The sequence below is a fragment of the Tupaia chinensis genome, unplaced genomic scaffold, assembly GCF_000334495.1.
Source record: "Tupaia chinensis unplaced genomic scaffold, TupChi_1.0 Scaffold000377_2, whole genome shotgun sequence".
In the NCBI taxonomy this organism is placed as follows: domain Eukaryota; kingdom Metazoa; phylum Chordata; class Mammalia; order Scandentia; family Tupaiidae; genus Tupaia; species Tupaia belangeri.
This window is the reverse complement of record NW_006159876.1, coordinates 1,727,533-1,751,791: the sequence shown is the minus strand read 5'-3', so window position 1 is coordinate 1,751,791 and position 24,259 is coordinate 1,727,533. Positions and strand designations below refer to the sequence as shown.

Genomic DNA, 24,259 nt, shown 5'->3' with positions numbered 1-24,259 from the left:
GCTGTGCAAGGCTTGGGAGAATAGAGGAAGAACATAAACCTCACTTTTAAGAAGCTTGGAGAGGCAGGTTAATAGATTTGAAAAAATGGGCTTGAACAACAGAAGACACTGCCTCAGTGTGGTACATGTTGAAGGGGCAATTGACCAGAAGAAGCATAAGTGGTGAGGTCAGGGTGGGCATTACCGCTGGCTGACCTAGACAGGGTGGGCCACGGACTGGATCCATGTCCCCGTGCCACTTCTTAAGCACGTACTGTGTGCCGCTACCGCACTCAGTGCTTAACTGTATTCTTTCATTTAATACTTTCTAAACCTCTATGCCCCGAATAATTTTAAAAGTTTTACTTTTAGGACTAACTGGTAACCTAGCAAATGTATACAATTTATTTAATTACCATGTCCTCAATTAATTTATTTAAGGCTCATCTTGCAGTTTGGTTTCAGAATTACATGGGAGTCACTCTGTAAATATTTACTTACGTGGCTCACTGGGCTGGCCCTTTACTCTGGTAATTAGGGAAGCCAGTTAAGACGCTAGTCTCCCACATGGTGGACCATAGTTTGAGTCCTGGATCTGGTGACCTGAAATTCACGCCGGGCACAAAATCCCAGGAGGAGAATGGAGAAGGGATTGCAGCACGGCCATTCCCCCGGGGGTGGTTTCTCACTTTCCCTCGTACCATCTCTCTCTCTGGCAAGTACACACACCCTGTGGCAAAAAACCTACTGGGTTGTCAGAAACGTCATGGCGTATTTTTCTATGTTTTTTTATTAATGCGAAAACATGTCATGACTTATCCCACAACCCAATAAAAACAAAAACTAAACTAAAAAGTTTCACTTTTATAGATAAAAAAATAATAATAAAACATAAAACAACAGTGCATAGAAAGATTAAAGTGTGCCTAGGGGCCTAGGCAGCCGAACTAGAATCTGGTTGGTCTGTGTTTTGGGCATACTCTGACAAGCTGGACAGAGGCGTTCTAAACTGCCCTTGGCCTTCCCTGCCCCGGGAAGCATTCGCAGCACTCCCTGCTCTGCACGTGCCCGAGCGCCTGTCTGCTGTCGTTGCGCCCACTGCTCTCCACCGCTGTAAGCTGCGTGTGCATGTGAAGCGCCCGCTCCTCAAGGGCAGCATCTCAATCTCTCTGACTGCTGTGTCTCCCTCCACGTCGCGCTAAGCACCTGTTCCTGCCTATCAGTCAGCTATTTTGTGAATGAAGTAATGAATGAATAGCTCCGTGGGTGCAGGTTTCCTCCCTACCGTCCCTAAAATACTCTGCTGCATGGAGTGGGTAATCTCATCGCACCATTCCATTCGGGTGGGTATTTAATTAGGATTTTTTTCTATGTATATAAGAAGAAGCCCATCTTAGCAAGGAGAACAGTTAAACAAAGACCGTGTTTCCTTTACAGCAAGAATCACTAGATATGCTATTTAAGTCTCTCTTCCTCTTAGGGAATGGAGCAGGGAAAGGTGGGTTTCCTGAAGTAGTCATTGCTATGGTCATAATCAGACCGTTTATCTGGACAGGACATTCCCTGAATTGGCCCCGTCAAGTCCAGGCAGAATAAGAAACTGCAATTTCATCAGCTTTCTAAAGTTAATAGCGCTGCTTTATAACTTACCGAAGTTAATGGGATACATTTTTAAAGCAGGATGCGATTCCCATCAATGTTAATGGGAGCCGTGTGGCCGAACCCCTCTGTATTACCTGAAAGTGCACTTCTGTGGCACCTCGCCATTCTACTGCGGGAATTGCTGCATTTATGTTGTCGGCGGTCTATTATTTACCTTTTCTTTGGAGAAATACTGAAGTGCAAAAAACACCAGTGAGATGGCTGAGACGTTCGCAAATCCGATCTAAATGAACTTCCACGTGGCTTTTGGATATGCTCTTTATTTCAAACTGCACAACGTCTATGGGATGCCAGAGTTCAAAGTGCCGCTTACCTTTATATCAGTAATTAACATCGCGCCCGTTGTTTTAGATGCCAACGTGGACGTCATCTACATCTGCTCCCATCACATGAATGACGAGTTAGTGCTATACTACAATAAAATCCTGAGTCTCCGTGCAGCTGTCCAACCGGGGAACCTCGAGGACAGAAGTGACCTGCAGCACAGGTTCAAAATTATCACCCCTGAAGCTGTAAACATCTTCACTGTGAGTTTGTCTTCTAATTACTACGGCTTCAGGGATGCAGTAAAATTAAATTGGAAATTTTATAACTTGCAACGCTCTGGTACACATCAGTGAAATATTATTGCGAGTGTAACAGCTTTACTGATTAGACTACTAGTTGGACTGTAGGAAATAAATACCCTAGTTTAACTTTCTGACGTAGTTGGGCTGTTTCTCTGTGGCCGAGGCCTAATTGCAGGTATCGGACGGTGCCGTCAAGTAGGTGAATTTACAACAGCTCCCATTCCTTTTTCTTATTTTTGTGTAGAGGACACCAAGGCAGAGAAAGGCTGGGCCTGCCCGTGGTCCCGAAGCTGGTCAGGGACAGGATCTAGATGAGGACCCCTGTTCAGTGATTTCCACATGGGTCTTCCTTGTTACTCCATGGTTTTATGGCTTCAGGAGAATTTAATCTGATTTATCATATCGCATGGTTCATAATGAACCAGGTAGAAATTTTTTAAATTGATACCAATTTTTAATGAGTGGAATGAATTTTCAGGGGAACCCCATCCCTGGACAAGAAGCTTCAAGAAATCCATGGAACCGTAAGGGCAGCATTCCAGAAAACGGCCGTACAAAAGAAGATTTGAAATGAATTTCTCTACATTTTAACAAGAAGTAAAACTCTCCATGTTAAACAACCAACATTTTAAAAAGAATGACTTATTTAATTTTATTTATTATTATTATTATTATTCACAACAGGGCATGTGTGTTCACCAGAGACAGAGAGAGAAAGAAAAGGAAAGTGAGAAAGCAAGCCACCAGGTCCGGGACTCAAACAGCTGTCAACTGTGTAGGGTCTAGCATCGTATCTACCATGCCACCTGCTGGGCCCAAACAACCAACATTTTAATACCTAATGGACTCTGCAATTTTGAGGAGACTTGGGGAGGAGGGTATGATTAGAGGCTCTAAACTTGCCAATAAAGTTAGCGTTCTCCATTTATAAGTGGGTGGCACCAAAGTCCAGTCTCTATTGCCAGAGAAACGGACTGTGTTCTACGTGAAAAGCACCTGTGTGTTGGGTTTCTACCCATTCAGGTGCCCCATGATTTGATGAAACAAAAGCTGGAGTGGGTGGAGTGTAATGGGACCTGAGAAGAGGCCTGGCAGGGCTGGGGAGGGCTGCAATCACATTTCTACTCTGCTGTCATACTCAGGGAATTGTCCCGAGGATTTACTCTGTCCCACCAAGAGCTGACTGACTAGACTTCTCAGTCTCCTCCAGACGCACTCTGCTCAGGTCTTGCCCATCCACACTGTGGGCTGTGGAAAAGGGAGGCGAGGGCAGGGGCGAGGGAAGCAAGAGGAGGGGAAGAGGATAAATGATTGACACTCACATTCTTGGGAAGCTTCCAGTATCTTCCCCCCATGCAAGAGTTTCTTTGGTGCTTCCCAGCTCTTCTCTGGCCTCAACTGCATGGTTACTATGGGAGCTAGGAGGGAAAAGAACCATCGTCAGTAGTTTCGGAGTTTCTCCAGCCAGAAACTTGAGCTAAGGCCTGCTAGCTGCCCATACAGTTTCTGCACATCTGAAATGTCCAGACACAGTAGAAAGTCATGGAATGGGGAAGGAGGCTTGGGGGGAGAAAAGTGAGCAAGCTAACATTTGAGAAATTCGCAGCTTGCGTCTTCTTCCACCCTAGAACAATGCAACACGACAGGAAGTATCGATCTCCCTTTACGGCTGAAGAAGACAAGACTCATTTTCTAGTCCAAGGTTACCAGTGCGGACCCAAACCTGTCTGCCCCAGAACACGATCAGGAACGGGAATACGGTCTTGCTCCTGCATGGCCTGTGTCCTTGGGCAAGCCCTTTCCCTCCCTGGCCTTCTGTTCTTCGCATATAGAATGGGGTGATGAATTAGATCATTTCAAAGTCATCTCCACCTCTGCGGTCCTGTTACCTGAGACGTATACCTCGCCCCTGTGACTTCTGGGAAGGAGCTAGGCAGGCAGCGCTTGCCGACGCACTGAGTCCCAGGCACGGTGTGGGTTTGCACACTCGTGAGCAGAAACAAGCAGAAAGGTTTGAAGTGCCCAGTGCTTGTCCTAGTGCTTAGGTTTAAATTATTTGAGTAATTAATCACTCGCAGGCAATCAACTTTGTACGATACAAAAATTAAACTCTCGCTTTCAAACCCGTTCCTGCTCACGTTTGGCTATTGCTTTATTCCTTTTTAATGTGAGAGACTGTGTTAGTGCTGGTTCTCACTCAAATGGATGGCTTTGGCTGTAAGAGACTGTATCAGTGCTGGTTCTCACTCAAATGGATGGCTTTGAGGAGCTTTTTTTTTTTAAAGCGTGCCAAAAATCTGTTTGTACATCTCTCCAAGTCACTAAACAGTGCTTGGATTTTATAAGAGCAAAACATGCGCTGATGAAAGTCACCGTGTCTACTTGTGAACATTTAATATTGACGAAGCCCTCCTAAACTTTCTCATACATCAGATTAAAAAAAAGTCAGTGGCGGTAAGGTAAGTGTGGCCAAAATGCAATGGGATTAGAAACATCTCAGATTCTTTGGTTACCTGTGTTAGTCCACTGCCTGGGTCTGCGGATGCCGATTTTCTCCAAATGGTCATTAGGGTGTCCTCTGCTGTCACTCCCTCACATGGGAGTCTTTATTAAACACATATTGAACACAACACTACGGTACCATATTGCCTCAAGAATAAGGCATTCCCACAGATGACTGTAATGTAGTCAGGTAAGTACTTGCTGATAGAAGTAAGCAAACCCATGGACCAGCAGGTGGTGTGGTGGTTAAGGCGCTTGATTCCACATAGCCGACTCTGCAGTTCGAATCCCAGACCCAGAAGCCTAAAAATCACCCAGGTGCCTGTGCGTGTGTGCTCAAAATCCTGAGAGGAGATTGGAAAAGAGGATATTGCAGAATGATCATCCCCCCGGGGATGATTTCTCGCTTCCTCTCTCTCTCTCTCTCTCTCTCTCTCTCTCTTTCTCTGGCAGGCACATGCTCCCTATGATAGACATATATATAGGCAAGAAATAGGCAAACCCAGAAGAGTCAAAAATCTATCTTGACATTTTCTTCATTTTTTTGTATGCTCAGAACATTAATGTTAGGTTCTGTGGCTGCTTATGCCACTCCCTCTCCACATGCATAAACCCACCAGACCTTCACTACTCAGTCTGTAAGATAGGGAAATTGTCTCAGCACTGGCATGCCGACTTTGCTGAGTAGGTTCAAATCCTGCCTCTGCTGTTTACTGGCTGACTGGGCAAATCTCTTGAGTCTCAACTGCCTCATCTCCTAAATATAAAATACCTAATCTGGAGGAAGGGCCCAATAAAGTAAATCATACAAATCCTCTTCTCAGAAGAGCTCGGTTTTTGCCTTTTGTGTTTTGGGTATGCATACGTGTGTGATAAAATATACTTACATAAACTTCACGATTATCACCACTTAGATGTACGGTCCAGGGCATTCAGAACACTCACGCTGTATAACCGTCATAGTAGCCATTCCCAGAGAGTCTCATCTTCCCAAGCAGAAGCTCTGTACCGCTAACCAAGAAGGACAGAGAGCTCTGGTTTTAAATAGAAATTTAGGAAGAACTCGAGAGGCTTCTGTTTCAACCTCTCATTTGAATATGGGGACCAGAGCTCAGAAAAGCCAAATTTTCTAGTAAGAAACCACCTAGGAAGTTACAAATTCAGGAAGTACTGAAACCCAGACTCTCCAGTCCCGTTCTCTTTCTCCCACAATCAGGAGCTATTGTATTCGTTCACAGTTTGCAAACTGGTGTAGCTGACATTCCTGGAAGCAATCTCTTGGCATTTCTCCACATTTTTATGTGGCGTTGAGTAGATCGTTTTTCCTAGAATTGGAGGAATGGATGCTAGTCTATAAAATTCATCCTCCCTTGAGACTCTAGTACCTTTGTTATTATATTACTTTCAGGACATTTGAATGACTTCATTTTTCAAAGACAGTTTTCTTTCGGGCTGGATCCATGGTCTGGTATTTATGGGAGTCAGATCCCACATGGCCAACTGCCTGGTTTGAATTCCAGTCCTGGAAGCTTGAAAAACATGCCAGGTACATGTGTGTACATGCTCCAAATACTGACAGGATGAAAAACCGGAAGAGAAGGGACCCCTTTCCTGGGGGGTGCTTTCTCCCTCTCTTTCTTGCTTTGTCTCCCTGTCTCTTTTGGTGAACACACATACCTTCTGGAGGGAAAAAAAAAAAAGAGACAGCTTGTTCTGTAAAAAAGTTACTACCACTTACAGAGTATTGGCAACACTATGCCTTATACCAGGTGCCTTAAACCTGTGAGCTTACGTTTGCCTTAGAGCAACCCGCCAAATGGGTATTTTTATTTCCCCTCAACAGAGGAAGAATCTTAGGCTCAGAGACTCCAAGTCACTCAGCCAAGTCCAGGAAACTCAAATGATAGAGCTGGATTCAAAGCCAGGGCTGTTTGACTCCTAGGCCCAGCCCTTCCCTATGTGCAATGATGCCTGCTTCTCTAGAGGATTTGAAAACATCCTTGGGTTCTTCTCTTCCATCCTCAGACAATGTCTTAGCCATACCCACCTTCACCTGAAGAAATTCTGCCTGTTCTTCAAAATTCACTGCAACCCCACCCCTCCTGGCTAACCACGCTGATTATGTCCGAGGTGCGACTTTCAGGACCTTCCCTGCACTGTCCCACCTGATCTGCACGGCACCTGTGTGAACTGAGTGCCGTTGTGCTCATTGTACCGATGGAACCCGAGGCTCCAGAGAGTGAGGAGTTTGCCTTCCTGGCTCTCTGGCAGCACGTGGCCCCTGCCTTTGTCCCATGCTCACAGGTGCTCTGGGACTCCTCACAGCACGTACCCGGCTTGTCTGAGTTACGCTTTACCCGCTGTCCTCCATGTCTCCACCCTTGGAAGCAAGAATGGGTCGTATTAGTTTTGGAGTAGAGTGACCCTGTGCCTTGTGCCCTCTACCCCATTAGACACAGACATGTCATAATTATTTCATTGAAGGACAGAGTCATTGGTATTTCTGAGCTGGATCTAACTAGTCAAAAATAAAATATAAAGAGTTTTCCATTGGAAAATGAATTTGAATCTTGCTGAAATTTTCAAAACTTTCCACTCACAACTCCTTTCCCGAGTTGCTGGTTAGAACCACGGAAGTCACTATAAAAGTGCACCTTCTCTGAAGCGGACGTGGTGGAAGAATTTCAGAAGGAGGGTACCCGGTCAAGTGCCGTTTTGCTACCAAAGCAATTGAAGAGCTGCCAGGTTAGAAACTGTATCGTGAAGAATACTATGGGGCTTTTTTCTTCATTTTTCGGTATTGATTTTCCAGGCGCTTTAGTGTTAAACCACGCCAGGAGTGTTGCAGAGATGAATCACCATTATCCAAAGGCCGCCAGCCTCTCCTCCTTCTGACAGAAGGATAATTCCACGTGGATCCAATAAATACAGATGTGTAGTAATTAGTTCTATTCCCAGTGAGCCTATTTCCAACACACTAAAGATGTGAGCGATTATGGAACCTCACCCCAACAGCTTTTATCAATTTAAACTGCTAAACAACAGGCTAGGTCATAACCCAGCCTGCTATTAATAATGTATTTATTATGTGCAACATTATAAATTAGGTGTACAGACTAGAAAATGGACGCCTTTTAACAAGAATAACGTGATCTTCCCCAGAAGCATCGCATGTGCCTAGCCACTCTGCTGATGTACAGTCCCAAGGCCATCAAAAGGATAAAAAATCTCATCCAAGGAAGACAGGCCTACATCGTCAGCGGGCTCCTCCACGCGGATGACTTGGCTGTGGCCGACATGTTAAACATCCCCATCCTGGGCTCAGAGCCTGAACTAGCTCATCTTTATAGTACCAAGTCCGGAAGTAAGCGCGTCTTTGAAAGCGCCAGGGTGCCAACCCCTCCTGGAATATGCGGCCTCTACAGTCAGCAACAGGTAGGTGGCGGGGGCCAATGGGTGAGGCATGGTGCAAGTGTTTCCTCTTGACCGTGTGCAGCTTCAGGTCTTCAGAGCCAACCCACCCCGTGGAGAACATGTGGAATACTGGAGTTGCTTTGAGGGGATCTGCTTTGGGTTTTAAAGTAGAGGAGCGAGCAGGTGACATGGCAGTTGGGTCACTGGACTCCCACATGGCCGACTGTGGTTTGAGCTAGGACCCAGTATCTTGCTTTCTCACTTTCCTTCTCTCTCTCACTCTCTCTCTCTGCCACTCTCTGGTGAGCACATGTGCCCTATAGTAAATTTTTTAAAAAATAATAGTACTAATAATAAATAAAGTTAAATTTTTAAAAAGCATCTTCCCATTGGTCTTGCAGAAATTGCTGCAATTTCCAGTGTTTACGCTTTTGGATTAAGACATTGAAGACACTTTCAAAATTTACATATTATGGGACCAGCATTGGCGTAATGGCTATGTCGCTGGACTCCCATGTAGTTGACCGCGGTTTGAGTCCCAGACCTGGTGGCTTAAACTCATGCTGGGCACATGGGTGTGCGTGCGCAAGATGCTGAGAGGAAAATGGAGGAGAAGGGATTGCAGCATGGCCATCCCCCCTGGGGGGTGATTTCTCACTTTCTATCTCTCTTTCTGTCTCTGTCTTTATGATGAGCACACCTGCTCTATAGCAAAAACCTCTTAAAAAAACAAAATTTACATATCATTTGGAATAATCTGCCATCAATTCTTGGTACTTTAACATGGATTATTATCTTCTCAGCTGGCTGTTTAGTAGGACCATGAGAAATATGACCATCAGGGAACCAGCAGTTAGCGTAATGGCTATGTCGCTGGACTCCCACGTGGTTGACCGCGGTTCGCGTTCCGGACCCAGTGGCTTAAAACTCACGCCGGGTGCGTGTGCGTGCGTGCCCAAGATCCCGAGAGGAGAATAGAGGAGAAGGGATTGCGGCGTGACCATCCCCCCTGGGGGGGTGATTTCTCGCTTTCTGTCTCTAATGTCTCTCTCTGTCTGGCGAGTGCACGCGCCCTATAGTGAAAATCTCTCCAAAAAAAAAAAAAAAAAGAAATATGACCATCAGCTTTGGCTACAAGAAGCAGGTTTGGAAAGCTCCAGAGAGTAAGCCTCTCCCCTGGGTCAGTTGCTGCGGGTTGGGCACATCCTTGGCTTTCTGGTTGGCACCATAAAAGATATTTTGGTTCCTTGGGAAGGGATGAAGGACCCTAAAGCAGGGAGGGGAGAGAGCTCAGAGCATAAAGTGGCTCCAGGAGTAAAACTCTGGTTGAGTCTTGGACCAGGTCTGTGGTTGTGCACACTTCCAGAAGGCAATTAGGGCCCAACACATTTGGGGAACTGTATCAGCCACTAGAGACATTTTCTCTTTCAGTTAGCTCTGCAGGTGTTCTCCCATTTAACTGCCATCTGTTTTTTATAATAAAGAAAAATTAAAAAGACAAACAGCTGATAACGTTTCCTGACCCCCCCCCCTTCAGTACATCTCTTGACCATTACTCTCAGCTGACCACTAATTATCCCCCCCCACACACTTGTCAGGAAATTCAAGAACCTCACGCAATGAGTGTATCGAGGGGACCATTTTATGGCTGCCCCTTCTACTTTCTGTCACCCGGTAGTGATGCTCTGCACCTCATTGGCCCTGAGCCCCCAAGTTAGGGTTTTAAGAAATCGTACTTTGCAGAGACTAGTTTGAAGGTATCACTAGTTTATTAAATTGCCCTGAAGTGTTCAGTCTTCACAGAGTGTCCTTGGGCAGTATGCGGGCTCATACAGGAAGCTGCTCTTAAAGGTAGCAGGGTCTGGAAAAGGCTCGGGCCATTTTGTATTGGGTCTTCAGAAAAGTCATGAAGCAGTTTTGCATAGAAAAATCGAAAACTACGTCACAATTTTTCTGACGAAGTGGGACAGAGACCTGAGCTGGTATGTTCCCTTCTACTGTCATTAGCCTCCATGGGAATTTGAATACACTGAGGCCGACTACGTGAATCTGCTTCCCAGCGGAATGTTTGGTTGATAGACTTAATACAAGTGGAATACATTTTTAAATGAAACAGTTTCACGTGTTGCATAAACAGGCTTCAGAACTGTAAGAGGTATGGGCAATGAAATAGACCGTGAAGCATTTTAGAACTTCATACATTGTGTTTAAAGATACAGACCCATTGAGTGCAGAAAAGCCCCTGACGTACTAGTGTCCAGAAAACTAAAACCCTGCAAGGAACCAGACGGTGGCACAGTGGTAAGTCTGCCAGGCTGACCCACATGAAGAGGTTGCAGGTTCTGAGTCTGCTTCCAGAGACTCCTTTGAATGTGCAGGATCACTGTGCCCAGGATCCAGGGGTTGGCCGAGGCTGGGGCGGATCGCAGCACGAAGACCCTATTGGGTGTACCTGTTTCTTTGTCTCTGTTTTGCTATCTCTTTTGCTTATGAAAGAAAGAAATAAACATAAAAAGACCTCATAGAGGTTAGCAGATGGTGTGCTAGTTAAGGTGCTGGACTGCCACATAGCTAACTACGGTTCGAGTCCTGGACCTGGTGGCTTGAAAATCACGCTGGGTGCATGTGCATGCCCAAAATCCTGAGAGGAGAATGGAGGAGAAGGGATTGAGTACACTAGGGAGGGTGCTTGCTCACTTTCCCTCTCTCTTACTCTTGCCCTGGTGAGTCCACACACCCTATGGCAAATAAATAAATAAATAAATGGTCTCATAGATACACCACATATGGGTCATGTCATTTGACCTGTGGTATATGCAAATTACATAACGACCAACCAAGTTTTAGCTGAGTTCTACTCTACTTGTCTGGAAAACATACGTCAAAGCTCATCAGAAAAGGAAGTGCTCTGTGAGATTTTCCAGGTGGTCGCTGCTGAGCCTAATCTACCTGAGCCTGGCAGCACCTGAATCCACAGATGGTGATGAGTCAGTGACGCTGCCTTCTTACCGAGGTGCATCATCAACCTAGAGCTGGAAAAAGAGTCGTGACGGTTCTCACTTCAGTTACTGCGCACTCCCATCAGTTGCATTTCAGCAGTAGCCTTTGTCCTTCTTCTCTCTACCACTATAGAATGAATCACAGTGAAAAAATATGTCACAGGTTTTGAACAAATAAACTCAAACAGGAAATGATACATGTTTGGAAATAGCATAAAGTCACTTGGCTGATGACTGGCTAGTTGTTTGTTTGTTCGTTTTTAACCTAGCACGAATACAGTGAGCACTTCCTGTTCTGATCCATGAAGGAACTGCGTGAGTTCTCTTTCTGGCATGAAAGAGAACTCCGTATGAAATATTGACAGCTTTGGTTAAATAATCAAAAATAGCAATGCTGTTTTAAAGCACTGTTCAATTTTCACTTAAAGATGGCACATAATTCTTTCCAGTGGCGCAGTCTTTACAATACTATTGATCCTTTTCATTACTGTAGGCGATCCATCAACAGACGCCCATTTATAGGATTCTCAGGACCACAAATAAAAGGACTTGGAAGAGACAGATGATAATTCTGTTAGCAGCTGAAACCCCCAAATATGCAGTACATCCAGATATACAGTAAAAAAGGCAATGCCGGAACACCTTTCCTTACACTAGCAAAAGAATCACATCTGATGTGAACAGGCCAAAGACCAGTTCACTTCTGCAAAGTGTGATCTTGATACAGCAAAACTGTGATAAATACAGAATCTACGTTCTCAGCACATTAAAGAAAGGAGGGATGTAGCTTGGAAGGCACATTAAAGTAAATCTCCTGGGGGCCAGCAGATGGCATGGTGGTTAAGGTGCTGGAGTCCAACATAACAGACCATGGTTCAAGTCCTGGTCCTGGCGGCTTGAAAATCGCACTGGGTGCAAGTGCACACATGCCCAAAATCGCAGGGGAGATTGAGAAGCAATTGTGGTGTGGCCAATCCCTAAGGGGATGATTTCTTGCTTTCCTTCTCTCTGTCTCCCTCTGACCAGTGGTTGTGCCTTATGGCAAAAACCTGAAAGAAAGAAAGGAAGAAAGAAAGAGAGAGAGAGAGAGAGAGAGAGGGAGGGAAGGAAGGAAGGAAGGAAGGAAGGAAGGAAGGAAGGAAGGAAGGAAGAAAAACACCTGCCTAGGCTGTTCTTCAGCACCATGTGGAGTGTTGACTAGACTGTCATTCAAATACCCAGACTACCACTTGGTAACTAGAGAGCTAAGACCATTTCATTTCTACCCTAACTGAGCGCTCAGAGTTGCACGGGTTTTCCAGAGACCCCACGTGTATCCCTTCTCATATCCTATCTCCTCCACGCTGTCGTGCAGTGCCATTTCCCCAGGAAGATCTGCTGGATAGACCCAATTCAAGAACAGATCGTACCTTCATCAAAATGCTCGTCATCTGCCAACTATCCATCTTGATTCCTTTCACAGCTTTTAGTTTAAAAACATAATATATTTGGTGGGCAAACAATTCATCAAATACGAGAGTGAGAGTGTCGCAGAGCCCCTCTGGAGTACAGGAGACTTAGCCGAGAACGGCGTGGGTAGGCCCAGCTCACTGGAATAACTTGCTCCCGGTCACACAGCGCGAGTGGGAGAGCAAGGGCCCCACCTCGGCCGCTCATCCCCTCTGCGCTGTGTGCCTGTCCTCGGGGATGGAGCGCAGTGATGGCTCGTTGCTCTCTGGGAAGTACAGACTGGGAAGTCTGAGGAGAAGACAAGACCAAAACAATCATTTTGTGATCGAATGAGTTTTGTTTTGTTTTGTTTTATTTTGTTTTTCCAAGGCTCTAGTAAGACAGTGTTACGTATAATTAAGTAATCTTGCTATAGACTTTAGACTTTGGTCTGATTCAGACTCACCCCAGTTGACCTGTTGACCATAAGGGAAGTTCCTTCTCTCGCTCCTCTTCCGACTTTTTCCTCCGCCTCTTCCTGAGCCTCCTCTCTGCAGGCTGGGGTGTGCACACAGTGGAGATGGAATGAGCCCTGGGCTTAGCATCAGAGCAACCTAGGGGGTCTTTGCTCTTCTGCTCAATGCTGTGTGATCGTGAGCAGGTGACTGAAGTGAGCCGAGTCCCAGTCTCCTTCTGTACAGAACAGAGCTAACCGTTGTGCCTGCCTCGCAGGTGATGGTGAGTACCCGGTGAGAACACCCACGCAAAGACCTCCCGTGAGCCAAAGGCCTGCTTCCCGCTGGGTTTCAGTAATGTGGCTGTCATCGTTATTTGGGTATGAGAACTTGGGTCACTCTTCTAGCCTTTAAACTTCCGTGTGTTTGAGCAGTTTTTGAGGAAAGGTTGTTCAAATAAAATGCACACTTGGTGCATATTTAGGAGGGTTACTTCCATGGGTGTTTTACCTCCCTCATCTGTCTTGTTCTGTAATCCTCTTTTTTAAAAGAATTAATTTTATTTATTATTATTATTGTTTAATTTGTTATAGTGCATGTGTGCTTACCAGAGAGAGACAGAGGGAAAATGAGGAAGCAAGCCGCCAGGTCCAGGGTTTGAACAGCAGTCGGTTATGTGGGAGTTCAATACCTGAACCACCATGCCACCTGCTGGCCCCAGTACTCTTGTTTTTAATCATACATATATAATAAATGTGGCCAGTTGACCAGCCAATCAAATGTATTTCATGTATGTTAATGACGGGAAAACGGAATGTTTTATTGGTTATAACTATTTTTTTTTTTTTTTTAGATTGCTATAGAGTACAAGTGCTTGCCGAAGAGACAGAGAGACAGGGAGAGGGAAAGCGAGAAATCACCCCCCCAGGGGAGGGATGGCTACACTACAATCCCTTCTCCTCATTCTCCTCTCAGGATTTTGGGCTTGCACGCACACATGCCCAGTGTGTTTTTCAACCTGCCGGGTCGAGGACTCAAACCTTGCAGTCTGCCATGTGGGATCCAGTTGCTTTAACTTCTGTGCTGCCTTCTGGCCCCCTCTAGGCTATATCATGTAAAAGCTCAATGCTGTGAACAGGTAAAGTTTTCAAGACTATAATAACTCTTTACAGCCTTGAAAAAAAAAAATCATTTGAGGAATCAATAAGTAATTGCATAATTCTCTGAAAAAGAAAACAATACCAAGATTCAATTGCTGACATTCAAGATTCTTTTGCTTTTGAAATCCAGCAATATGGTCATGTTGGGATTTCTCATAAATAAGACAGTACTTAGAGCCATGCCTTTGATTTCATTGGTTAATGGTTTCTCCGTGTTCCATACACATCACTTAGAGCTTCTTTGTCTTAATGACAAGAAGAGAACTGAATGAGCAGGCCATCCGGAATAAAGACACACGAGCACTACAACACACATCCGGCACGCTGAAACGGAGTCCCGGGAAGGTGGCCATACTAAGTGTGACTTGTCTCGGGCCCTGCAGATGATCGAGCAACTGAGCCAGCTGGTGGTCGACCACCTGCAGATCCAGCGCTGGCTCTTTAAAATGGACAACGAGTTCGGAGGCAACGGGACCGCCTTCTGTGACATCCCTTCCCACCTAAGTTGCTACAAGTGGGTGCTAAAGGAGAGCAACAGATACGGCCATGAAGACTGGAGCAAGAAGTGGGCACACGTGAGTGTTCAAGGGGGCCGTACCCCCAGTGTCTGTGAGCAGAGGGCTGTGCTCGGAGATGGACGTACAGTACTTTTTTTCTTTATTTTTATTTGCCAGTGGGCACATATATTGCCTGGAAAAGAAAGACGGGGAAAGAACTCCCCAAGGGGGCATGGTCATGCCACAGTCTCTTCATGTCTATTTCTCCATCTTGTCAGGATTGGGGGCATGCACCCAGTGTGTTCTTCAAGCTGCTGGGGCTGGGACTTGAACCAGGGTCGGCCATGTGGAATCCAGCTCCCTTAACTACCATCCCATGGGGCTGGCCCATACAGTGCTTTTTTCTAGACTGACTTCCGTCACCTTCTAGCAGTGTCTTTTTTGAGCCTTAGACCTTATTATATACAAAATTAATGGGATTGATTAGGCTTTTTAAAAATGTCCTTTCTTTGAGCCCTAAAAGTCTCATTTACATTGTCAAATTGATTATGATAATTAGAAAGTAATTTGTAAAATTCTATTCAGATAGCATTACAAATATCCTCATTTGCCCTAAGTGGGTCTTGATCATGTGCTTCTAGCAACTGTTTTTATTAAGCTTGCTGTGTTTTCTAATGAGACAGAAATTCTATTAGTGAATGGTTGTCACCTGGAAGCCAATACATAATAGCATTCTGTCAGTAGTCATATGTTTTCAAAGGCAATTCAAGGAAATTTATGTAACTGCTGGTCCCTGTGAGAGGCTGAGAAAATAGCATATCCTGGCCAGAAAATCTCCCAGCAGGTAAAAAGCCGTGGCATATGAGTAGACACGTATGGATTCTTTTTCCCACATGGATTGGTCAGAGGGCTGAGTTGTATAACCTCTTGGTTCATTAGAAATTTGCTAAATAATTAATGTAATTTTATATGGATTTTATATATAAATTAGACCCACTATTCTAAATGCTCCCCTGCTTTGCATACAGAGCCCTAGGCCAGCCTGACTGTCCTTGATCCCAGATCTCAGTTTTGGCTGACCTGCTGGTGAAGGCGTAATGAAGTACGGATTAGGAACATCCAGGCACGAGTCCCGGAACCGGTTCCTTTCCTGCCAGCGCTCATAGCAGTGGTGGTGCAAAGTGATTTGCATCTGCTTTGAGCATCCCACTACGGAAGTGTATGAATCAGGACGCAAGTGAGAGAGGAGGGGCTCGCTCAGGGGAACGGCATCATTCTCGGGGAGTGAAATGGGGATAAATCTAGAGAACAGTCAGGAGCGAGAGTTCCCCTGACAAATGCGAGTCTTCCCCCCATCCATTCTGGGCTCCCCCTCCATCAGTAGATGGACTAAATGCAGAACCTGCCACGGTCCGCTTTTTACATATTATTTAAAGGATACCAAAGTGAATTACTCTTCTAGAAAAAAAACTAAAACAAAAATGTATTTAATTTTGAGTCCCATAGAGATTTTCCTTATGCTTTCTTTGAACTGGCTTTTATTTCCTATTGTATAGAGTATTTTTTTTAAAGAACAACTGTTGAGTCTAAATCATGAAAAAGCATGACTTTTATATTTAAAAGATTGAAATGTTTGTGTGCATAGTGTTTGCTGGTTTCAATATTTCAAATCAATAATTTTTAAAGAATTCCCCTGACACTAGGCTATACTAAATTTGAAATGTTTGACTTTAGGTTTAAAAAATATTTAAACAGGCCAGCAAGTGGCGTAGTAGTTAAGGTTGCTGGACTCCCACATGACCAATTGCAGTTCAAGTCCTATACCTGGTGGCTTGATTTCTCACTCCCCTCCCTGCCCCCCACCATCAAATTAAAAAATAATAAAAATAATAATAAGTTAAATGAAATTGTTTAAAAATAGTTAAAATACTGATGTTTTGCTGAATCGTGTTTATAAGTCTCACTATACATTATTTAATTTCAATTCTTTTAAACTGTATCATTTTAAATTGTCATCAAATTTGGCCACAGATGTTAGTGTTATTAAATGTGAAATACTTTAATAATTAATAGTCTATGTAAGTCACTTTTAATTTTCTGAAATATTTTTATCACATTTGCTACTTACAGTTTTTTTTGTTTATTTTTTGTCAAAGAGTATGTAAATTCTCTAGAGAGAGACAGAAAGAGCGAGAGAAAGTGAGAAAGCATCCCCCCCGGGGTATGGTCATGCCACAAGCCTTCCTACTTCATTTCTCCCTCCTCTCAGGATTTGGGGCATACAAACACACACGCTTGGCATGTCTCTCAAGCTACTGGGTCTGGGACTTGAACCATATACCATCGGCTATGTGGGATCCAGCTGCCCTAACCACCACACTACAGGCTAGCTCAGTCATTTTTAAAACTTAACAAAGGAAAAATAATCATTCAGAAATCTTATTAGATCTGAAGCCCATGCTTAGCCATGATGCATGGGGCCAAAAATAAATAAATAAATAAAACAGTCTGGAAAGCTTATTTTTAAATTTAGTTTTATTTTTTAGGAGAAGACTGATATTCTTTTGCCTTCAAAGTGAAATCGTATGCTGAGTGGAGGGAACTGCGATCTCATTGAGTGTAGCAATTGAGAAATCAGGATTAGAATCCTCCTTTGTTCCAGAAACCACAGTAATGGTGTGCACTTAGACATCAAAGCATTACTTTATGAGCACAGGCATGTTTTAATGTCCTCTTACAGTCTGCAGACCTGTTCCTTTTGATAATGAAGATGTTGTATCATCAAGTCTAGCCTGGCACATACAAAACATATGCTGGCAGGTTATTAAAAATTTCAGCTTCTTGATGAAAGACTATCCTGCAGGCTAAGAGTCCAGAGAAAGACTCCATTCTGGGAGAATTATTAGAAATGAGAATATGACTGTAAGCACTAAATTATGTTAATACTTACAAACAGCATCATTTGCATAGCGCTTTATGACACGATAGCATGATTTTTCTCATTGGTATGTTGTAGGCAACAGATTAAAACTGTGCTGTTTATGGGAGTCTGAACTGTTTTGAAATTCTCTTGTCTTATGCAGATATTGGTTTTAGATATAGTCTGGTTTCAGTGTAGGCTGATACTAGATCTTTCTCTAATAAATAAATAAAGGTCATCTTTGTCCTTGTATCTAATTTAGAACCAGAGTTATTTGGCTAGTTGCAGTTGAGCCTTGAAACCAAGTCATGGGGTCAACAGATGCTGCAAAGCTGTGGTCACATTTTAAAAATCAGTGTAGACACGTAGGCAGTTTGAGGACAAGCAGGGTGTTAAAAATGGTGGGCCTAGGGCCAATAGGTGGCGTGATGGTTAAGGGCTGGACTCCCTCATGGCCAACTGTGGTTCGAGTCTCACACCTGATGGCTTGCTTTCTCTTTCTCTCTCTCTCTCTCTCCCCCTGTCTCCCTACTGAACACACATGCCCTATAGAAAATTTTTAAATAATAATAAATAAAATAAAATAATTCTTTAAAAAATGATAAGTCCAATGAAAATAGAGCATGCCTCTCTTTCATTTTCTCTTGGTGGCTTCATACTAAGACTTCTCTTCATCCCACCAGCTAACCAAACCTGCTCCCCGCAACAGGTCACAGTTAACTCATTCCCTCAGGTATTCGATGCTTGTTAGGGTTTAATGAATCCACACACTTGTACACACTCCAGGTTCCCCACTTCCCGGTTTTGATATCTTAATTTAGTAGAAATAAAGGCTAAAACAAAGGCAGGGGGACCAGCAGTTAGCGTAATGGCTATGTTGCTGGACTCCCATGTAGTCGACCGTGGTTCACATCCCGGACCCGGTGGCTTAAAACTCACGCCGGGCGGTTGTGCGTGTGTGCCCAAGATCCCAAGAGGAGAACGGAGAAAGGATTGCAGTGTGGCCATCCCCCCTCGGGTTATTTCTCGCTTTCTGTCTCCCTCTATCTGGTGAGCGCACATGCCCTATAGCAAAAACTTCTCTAAAAAAAAAAAAAAAAAAAATTGCAGGCACATTTGTAGGACAGAAACCTTTGGGGGCACACTCACCCAAGAAGGTCTAGGGAGACCCAGGTAGACATTTACTGCAGTACTGGTCCTTTTTGGGCTTGTTTCTTTTTTAAAGGGGTAAGTCTTCCCTCCCTCAATTCCTAGGACATTGATACGATGGCGGCGGTACCTGTGGTGTTGCTGCTTTGCAAGGGAAGATCTTTGCAGAGCAGCCCCTCTGTGTAAGGACGTTCCTTTCGGGTTTCTCTGTGCAACCCCTTTTGGGCCTCTGTTACTCTGGGGAGTCTGGGCTGTGGAGGTCATGGCACCACTATTACCACTTAAGGAGAAAAAGGAAATTGAACTGGTTCTTGTTGACTACTGCTGTTAAATATTACTGTTTTAGTCCTTTGCAAGAGCAGTTTTACATTTATCTGTACTTTGGTTTATTTTGTTAGACATTTGATACTAATTTGAGGATTATCAAAGGGAGAGGAACTAATCCAAGGAACCCAACCTAGAAAAGGTAGAATGAAACCACAGCCGTTGTTTCATCTCCTTTGGAACTAAGTGAGCAAACAAAATATGCTCTTTACAGAAAAGACTATCAACCAACCAGGGCCTGAGAACTCTCTCACCTCCACCTCCATGTCTGTTGTGAGGCCCTTCGTCCGTTCAGAAAGGCCTTGTAACTAAAGCGTAGGAGCCAACGCAAGAAGACTGAGCTTGGCGCCTGGCGTAGAACTTAGTAGATGACCCCGAAGTGCTATTGCCTTGTAATCACATAATTTTTTTAAAGTTAAAATAAAATAAACCAAGATTAAAGAAATATTTAGCCCAATAAGTGCACAATCACTTATTTTGAACAGTTGTTTTCTTTCTTTCTTTTTTTTTTTTTTTTTTTTAGAAATGTTTGGTAAAGGGACGTACACTCCCCAGAGAGGCAGAGAGACAAAAAGCAAGAAATCATCTCCTGGGGGGATGGCCACACACTGCAATCCCTTTTTCTCCATTGTCCTCTCGGGATTTTGGGCATGTGGACACATATGTGCCCAGCATGAGTATTTTTGTTGTTGGTGGTAGTGGTTTCTAAAGAATTTTTTTAATTTAATTTTATTATTTATTTATTTTTAAATTTGACCAGAGAGGGACAGAGTGTAAGAGAGAGAACAAAAATGAGAAAGCAAGCCCTGACCAGGTTCAGGACTCGAACTGCGGGCAACCATGTGGGAGTCCAGTAGCCTTAACTACCAGGCAACATGTTGGCACCAGGTCCAAGACTTGAACTGCAGTCAACTATGTGGGAGTCCCGTGACTTAACCATTACGCCATCTGCTGGTCCCTGGATTCTTGTACTGAAAAATCACATTGTACAAATCTATGCAATTACTTTATGTTAACAAAACATTTCCAAATGAAGGCTCACTCCATAGTACAACAGTTAAGGGAGCTGGATTCCACATGGCCAACTGCGGTTCAATTCCTAGCCCCAGTGACTTGAAATACTTGCTGGGCACATGTGTGTGTGCCCAATATCTTGGCTGGAAGAAGGGATGAAGGAAAGGGATGGCAGCATGGCCATACCCCATTGGAGGGTTCTCTCCTCCTTGTCACTCTGTCTCTTTCTCTAGCAAGTGCACATGCCCTCTGGCAATGAAAGAGGGGGAAAAAAAAACAAAATCTGCTAATGGCCCCTGTGTGTTTAAAACCCTCAATAGGTTACTGTCACACTTGGGATCAAATTTAGACCCCCTATCATGGCCTAACTTTCCCACTAAGGCATGACCATTAATGGACTTACCCAACCACCTTTGCGGGGTTAGGAAAACTAAGCCTAGAACCCCAAGATCTGGCCTAAGTTCCTCTATTTGGGTTATATTAGGTCATCGGAAAAGTGCTGATGTGTTTTTCTGTTTTTCTATGCAAAATGTGTCATGACTTTCCCCAAGACCTAATACAAACACATTTTTAAATCTGGACTACCTTCCTAAGGGAAAGGAAGTGAGTACTAGCTTACCCCTCAAATATAAATAAATAAATAAGAAAATTTTTAAAGAGAAAAAAGCCACAGGTATCGTTTTTCCTAATCATTAAACTACACACCAGTGATTTTTCATTTACTTTTCATGCTGACCTCTTACGTTGTCTTTATGTATTTAGTAGACGCCAGAACACTGGCCTACACAGGAGAGTAAGCACCCTATAGGTCTATGAATGGACTGTTAAGGTCTCGATGCTTTTTAGAATCATCATAATAAAATCATATATACCATCTTAGGATACCTACCGGGTTGCAGGCATTATGCTAAGCACATTACGTGAATGGTCTCATTCGATCCCAGGAAAACCCTGAGGTTTTTATTCATTTACTCCAATGCCAGTTTGATAAGGAAGGTGTTATTCTGTTTATAAACAGAGAAACGGATGCTCAGGGAGTTAGGTGACTCGTCCCAGGTCCTGTAGCTTTGACCTCCACATTGGATACCTCCTAGCCCAGTGCTTTTGCTGCCCTGAGCCAAATTCACTTAGGAAAGACACTCTTGCTGGAAAATCCTGGAGAAGTATTCTCCCGCAGACCCTTTGCCTTGCGACCTATGCCATGCACTGCCCTCGTGGCAGGTTTTCTGCTTCTCACAGGGACCTGGACCACACCTGCCACACTCTCTCAAATGCCTTTCCTTCCCTGGATGACAGCAGAGCTGCTGCCGTCCTTTTCCCACGAGGGAGAAAACTGGGAGGTGAGGGGCCATCAGTACAGGGCCTCAGAGCTGCCTGGGGTGTCCCTTGGATTCAGCTCTTGCAGCCCGGCTGCCTCCCACACACTTTATGACCATGGTGGTGAGAGAGTTTTCGATCTCGTCCTTTGCTTGTTCTGGGTGACAAATTTTCAGTGCCTTTCTTAGTTTAATACACTATCACAATCATTTTAGTGAGCCTATAAATTCTTGAAAAGCTTCGAGTCAGAAATAGCATTAAAAATACAGCAGGGCCAGCAGGTGGCATAGTGGTTAAGGCACTGGGTCCCATATGGCCAATGGCATGGTTTGAGTTTCAGACCTGGCCACTTAAAAATCATTCTGGAGGGGTTAGCAGGTGGCACGGTGGTTTTAAGTGCTGGACTCCCTAGTGGCCAACAGCAGTTCGAGTCCTGGACCCAGTGGCTTAAAAATGCCAGACACATATGTGTGCATGCCAAATTCTGAGAGGAACATGCAGGAGAAGGGATTGCAGTGTGGCCAACTCCCCTGTCTGTCTCTGGCAAGTGCATGTGCCCTATGGAAAAAAAAAAAAAGAAAAAGAAAAGAGAAGAAAAGAAAAGAAAAGAAAAATCACACAGATTGCTCTGTGTGTGTGTGTGTGTGTGTGCACGTGCATGCCCAAAATCCCAAGAGGAGACTGGAGGAAAAGGGACTGTGGAGTGGCCCTTGAGGGGTGATTTCTCACATACCCCTTTCTCTTGCTTCTTTCCCTGGCTAGCACATGAGCTCTTTAACAAAAACTTTAAAAAAACGTTGGATCATCAGAAAAGTTGTGACACATTTTTGCATAGCAAAACAGGAAAAATATGGCATGAATTTCCTGGCTATCCAATGTATGGCAAACATCCAAACCACCCAAACCCTGGCTTTTTGCGTAGGTAACCAAGTATTTTGTTTCCTTTGTTTTTAATGTTTTCAGTCTCCTTTTCCAGGTCGACGTAGACTCCCTTTGAAGCTGAATGAGTGTTGAAGTAGGCTAGTCTGAATAGTTGCACATCCAGCTCCTAGCGAGCATTCAGGGTAATGACGAGGAAGCTTGGCTTCCTGGGCGGGGGCTCCATAGCCCGGGCAGGCGGGGTTAGACCGCCCTGCCTACCTGGCAGATAACTGAACCATCAATCACTTCAGCTCCCTCAATCTCCATTTCTTCATCTATTATTAGAGATAATATTAGTCTCACAATATTCGTTTCATGGGGAGGTGGTAAGAATTAAATAAGATAATTCTTTGATTTAAAATGTACTCAGCATATAATCAGCCTTCAAGAAATGCTACCTATTACTATTACTAATATCACTGTAAGGTGGGATTAAAGCAAAGTTCAAGCAGCATTGAACAAATGCTTAAGATTTAATCCTTCTATCATGGTTTAGGATTCTGTAGGATGCTGTAGACTTCCAGAATACACACGGCGGTATGTGTTGATTATTATATAGGATCGCGGCTATTGAGGATGTGGGCTGTGGATTCGGTTATTCCTACCCTATAGTTTACCCAGATCATGCTAGTAAGAAAAACCAATGTTGGGACCAGCAGTTGACATAATGGCTATGTCACTGGACTCCCATGTAGTCGACTGCGGTTCGAGTCCTGGACCCAGTGGCTTAAACTCATGCCAGGTTTGTGTGCATGCGTGCCCAAGATCTTAGAGAAGAATGGAGGAGAAGGGATTGCGGCGTGGCCATCTCCCCTAGGGGGGTGATTTCTCGCTTTCTGTCTCTCTGTCTCTCTCTGTCTTCCTGGTGAGCGCACATGCCCTATAGCAAAAACCTCTCAAAAACAAAACAAAACAAAACAAAACAATGACCTTAATAGTAGCCTGGTTTCTTACCATTTAAAATAGAAGACAGTTCCATCCATGTAAACTTTCTCCAGGTTGAATAAAGAGGCTTGATAAAGTAGGGACTATTCTGGCCGAAAGACTGAAACTCGGTGGCTTCGCTTTCTGGTTCCAGTCGGCGTGTTTTCTAATTGGCGTAGCAGCACGCCACCGCCATGACTGGGAAGCCTCAGTCACTTTCATGTTTTTCCTTATCTCAGAGTGACTTAGCATGTTCTCTTCAGTTCAATGGCTGTTTTCCTGAAGCCGCCAGGGTTGAGTTTGAGGCCTCTCGGTGCCGGAGGGAGACGACAGGAGAAGGAAAATGGCCTCCCCAAGTTAAAGGAGAGCCAGGGTACCCCTTCGGAGGACCTATAATGATCAGCTCTACAAGCTGTCGGTTTGTGTGTCCTATTGATTTAATATGCTTCTAATCAGTACATAAAGCTATGGGCCTGCAGTGTTAATTTTTCATATGCTTACAAAGTACCCTTTGATTTTCTGTCACACGTTAATTACAGCGTTTTGCCATTAAATAGGAAGCTTTGTGTAAACTAATTACTAGGTAATCATTGTCTACTGCAAGCGTGCTGTTTGTACCTTTTATTTTATTCTAAAAATGCACAGACCTCACAGTCTGGAAACACTCTACCTCCCAGCCATTAGCTCTCACTAATTCATAGCATTATTGTGGTGAGGGTGTAGGAGTTGTAATTGTTGTGGTATCAGAGCTGTTAATTACCGGAGTAAACAGTTGAAATGGTGCCAAGGTCTATTGTACAAGGCAGAGAAAAGGAGGTTTAAATGTTACTCCCACCATCTGGGGACTGGAGGAGAGGCAAATGCTTGGAAACAGCAGTGAGGCGCTAGCGCCGCTTCAGCTCCAGGGTTGGCCGCCATATGGATCCCGAATATTTTGAATCAATTGAATTTAACTGCCAGTTTTTCGCAATAACAGCGTGGAAGGAAGGAATAAAGCGAAAGATGAGAGGAACGAGAATCGGTTA

General features: G+C 44.2%; 1 protein-coding gene across 1 annotated transcript in view; it reads left to right on the top strand.

The window, feature by feature from the left end:
* The window catches only part of IQCH (IQ motif containing H), a 284,969-nt gene that overhangs the window by 173,024 nt on the left and 87,686 nt on the right, over positions 1-24,259 (top strand). Inside the window, exons 14-16 of the mRNA XM_027773807.1 lie at positions 1,993-2,168; positions 7,875-8,147; positions 14,552-14,743. Of these exons, the coding sequence (XP_027629608.1) occupies positions 1,993-2,168; positions 7,875-8,147; positions 14,552-14,743 (641 nt within the window). The remainder of the gene's footprint in view (positions 1-1,992; positions 2,169-7,874; positions 8,148-14,551; positions 14,744-24,259) is intronic.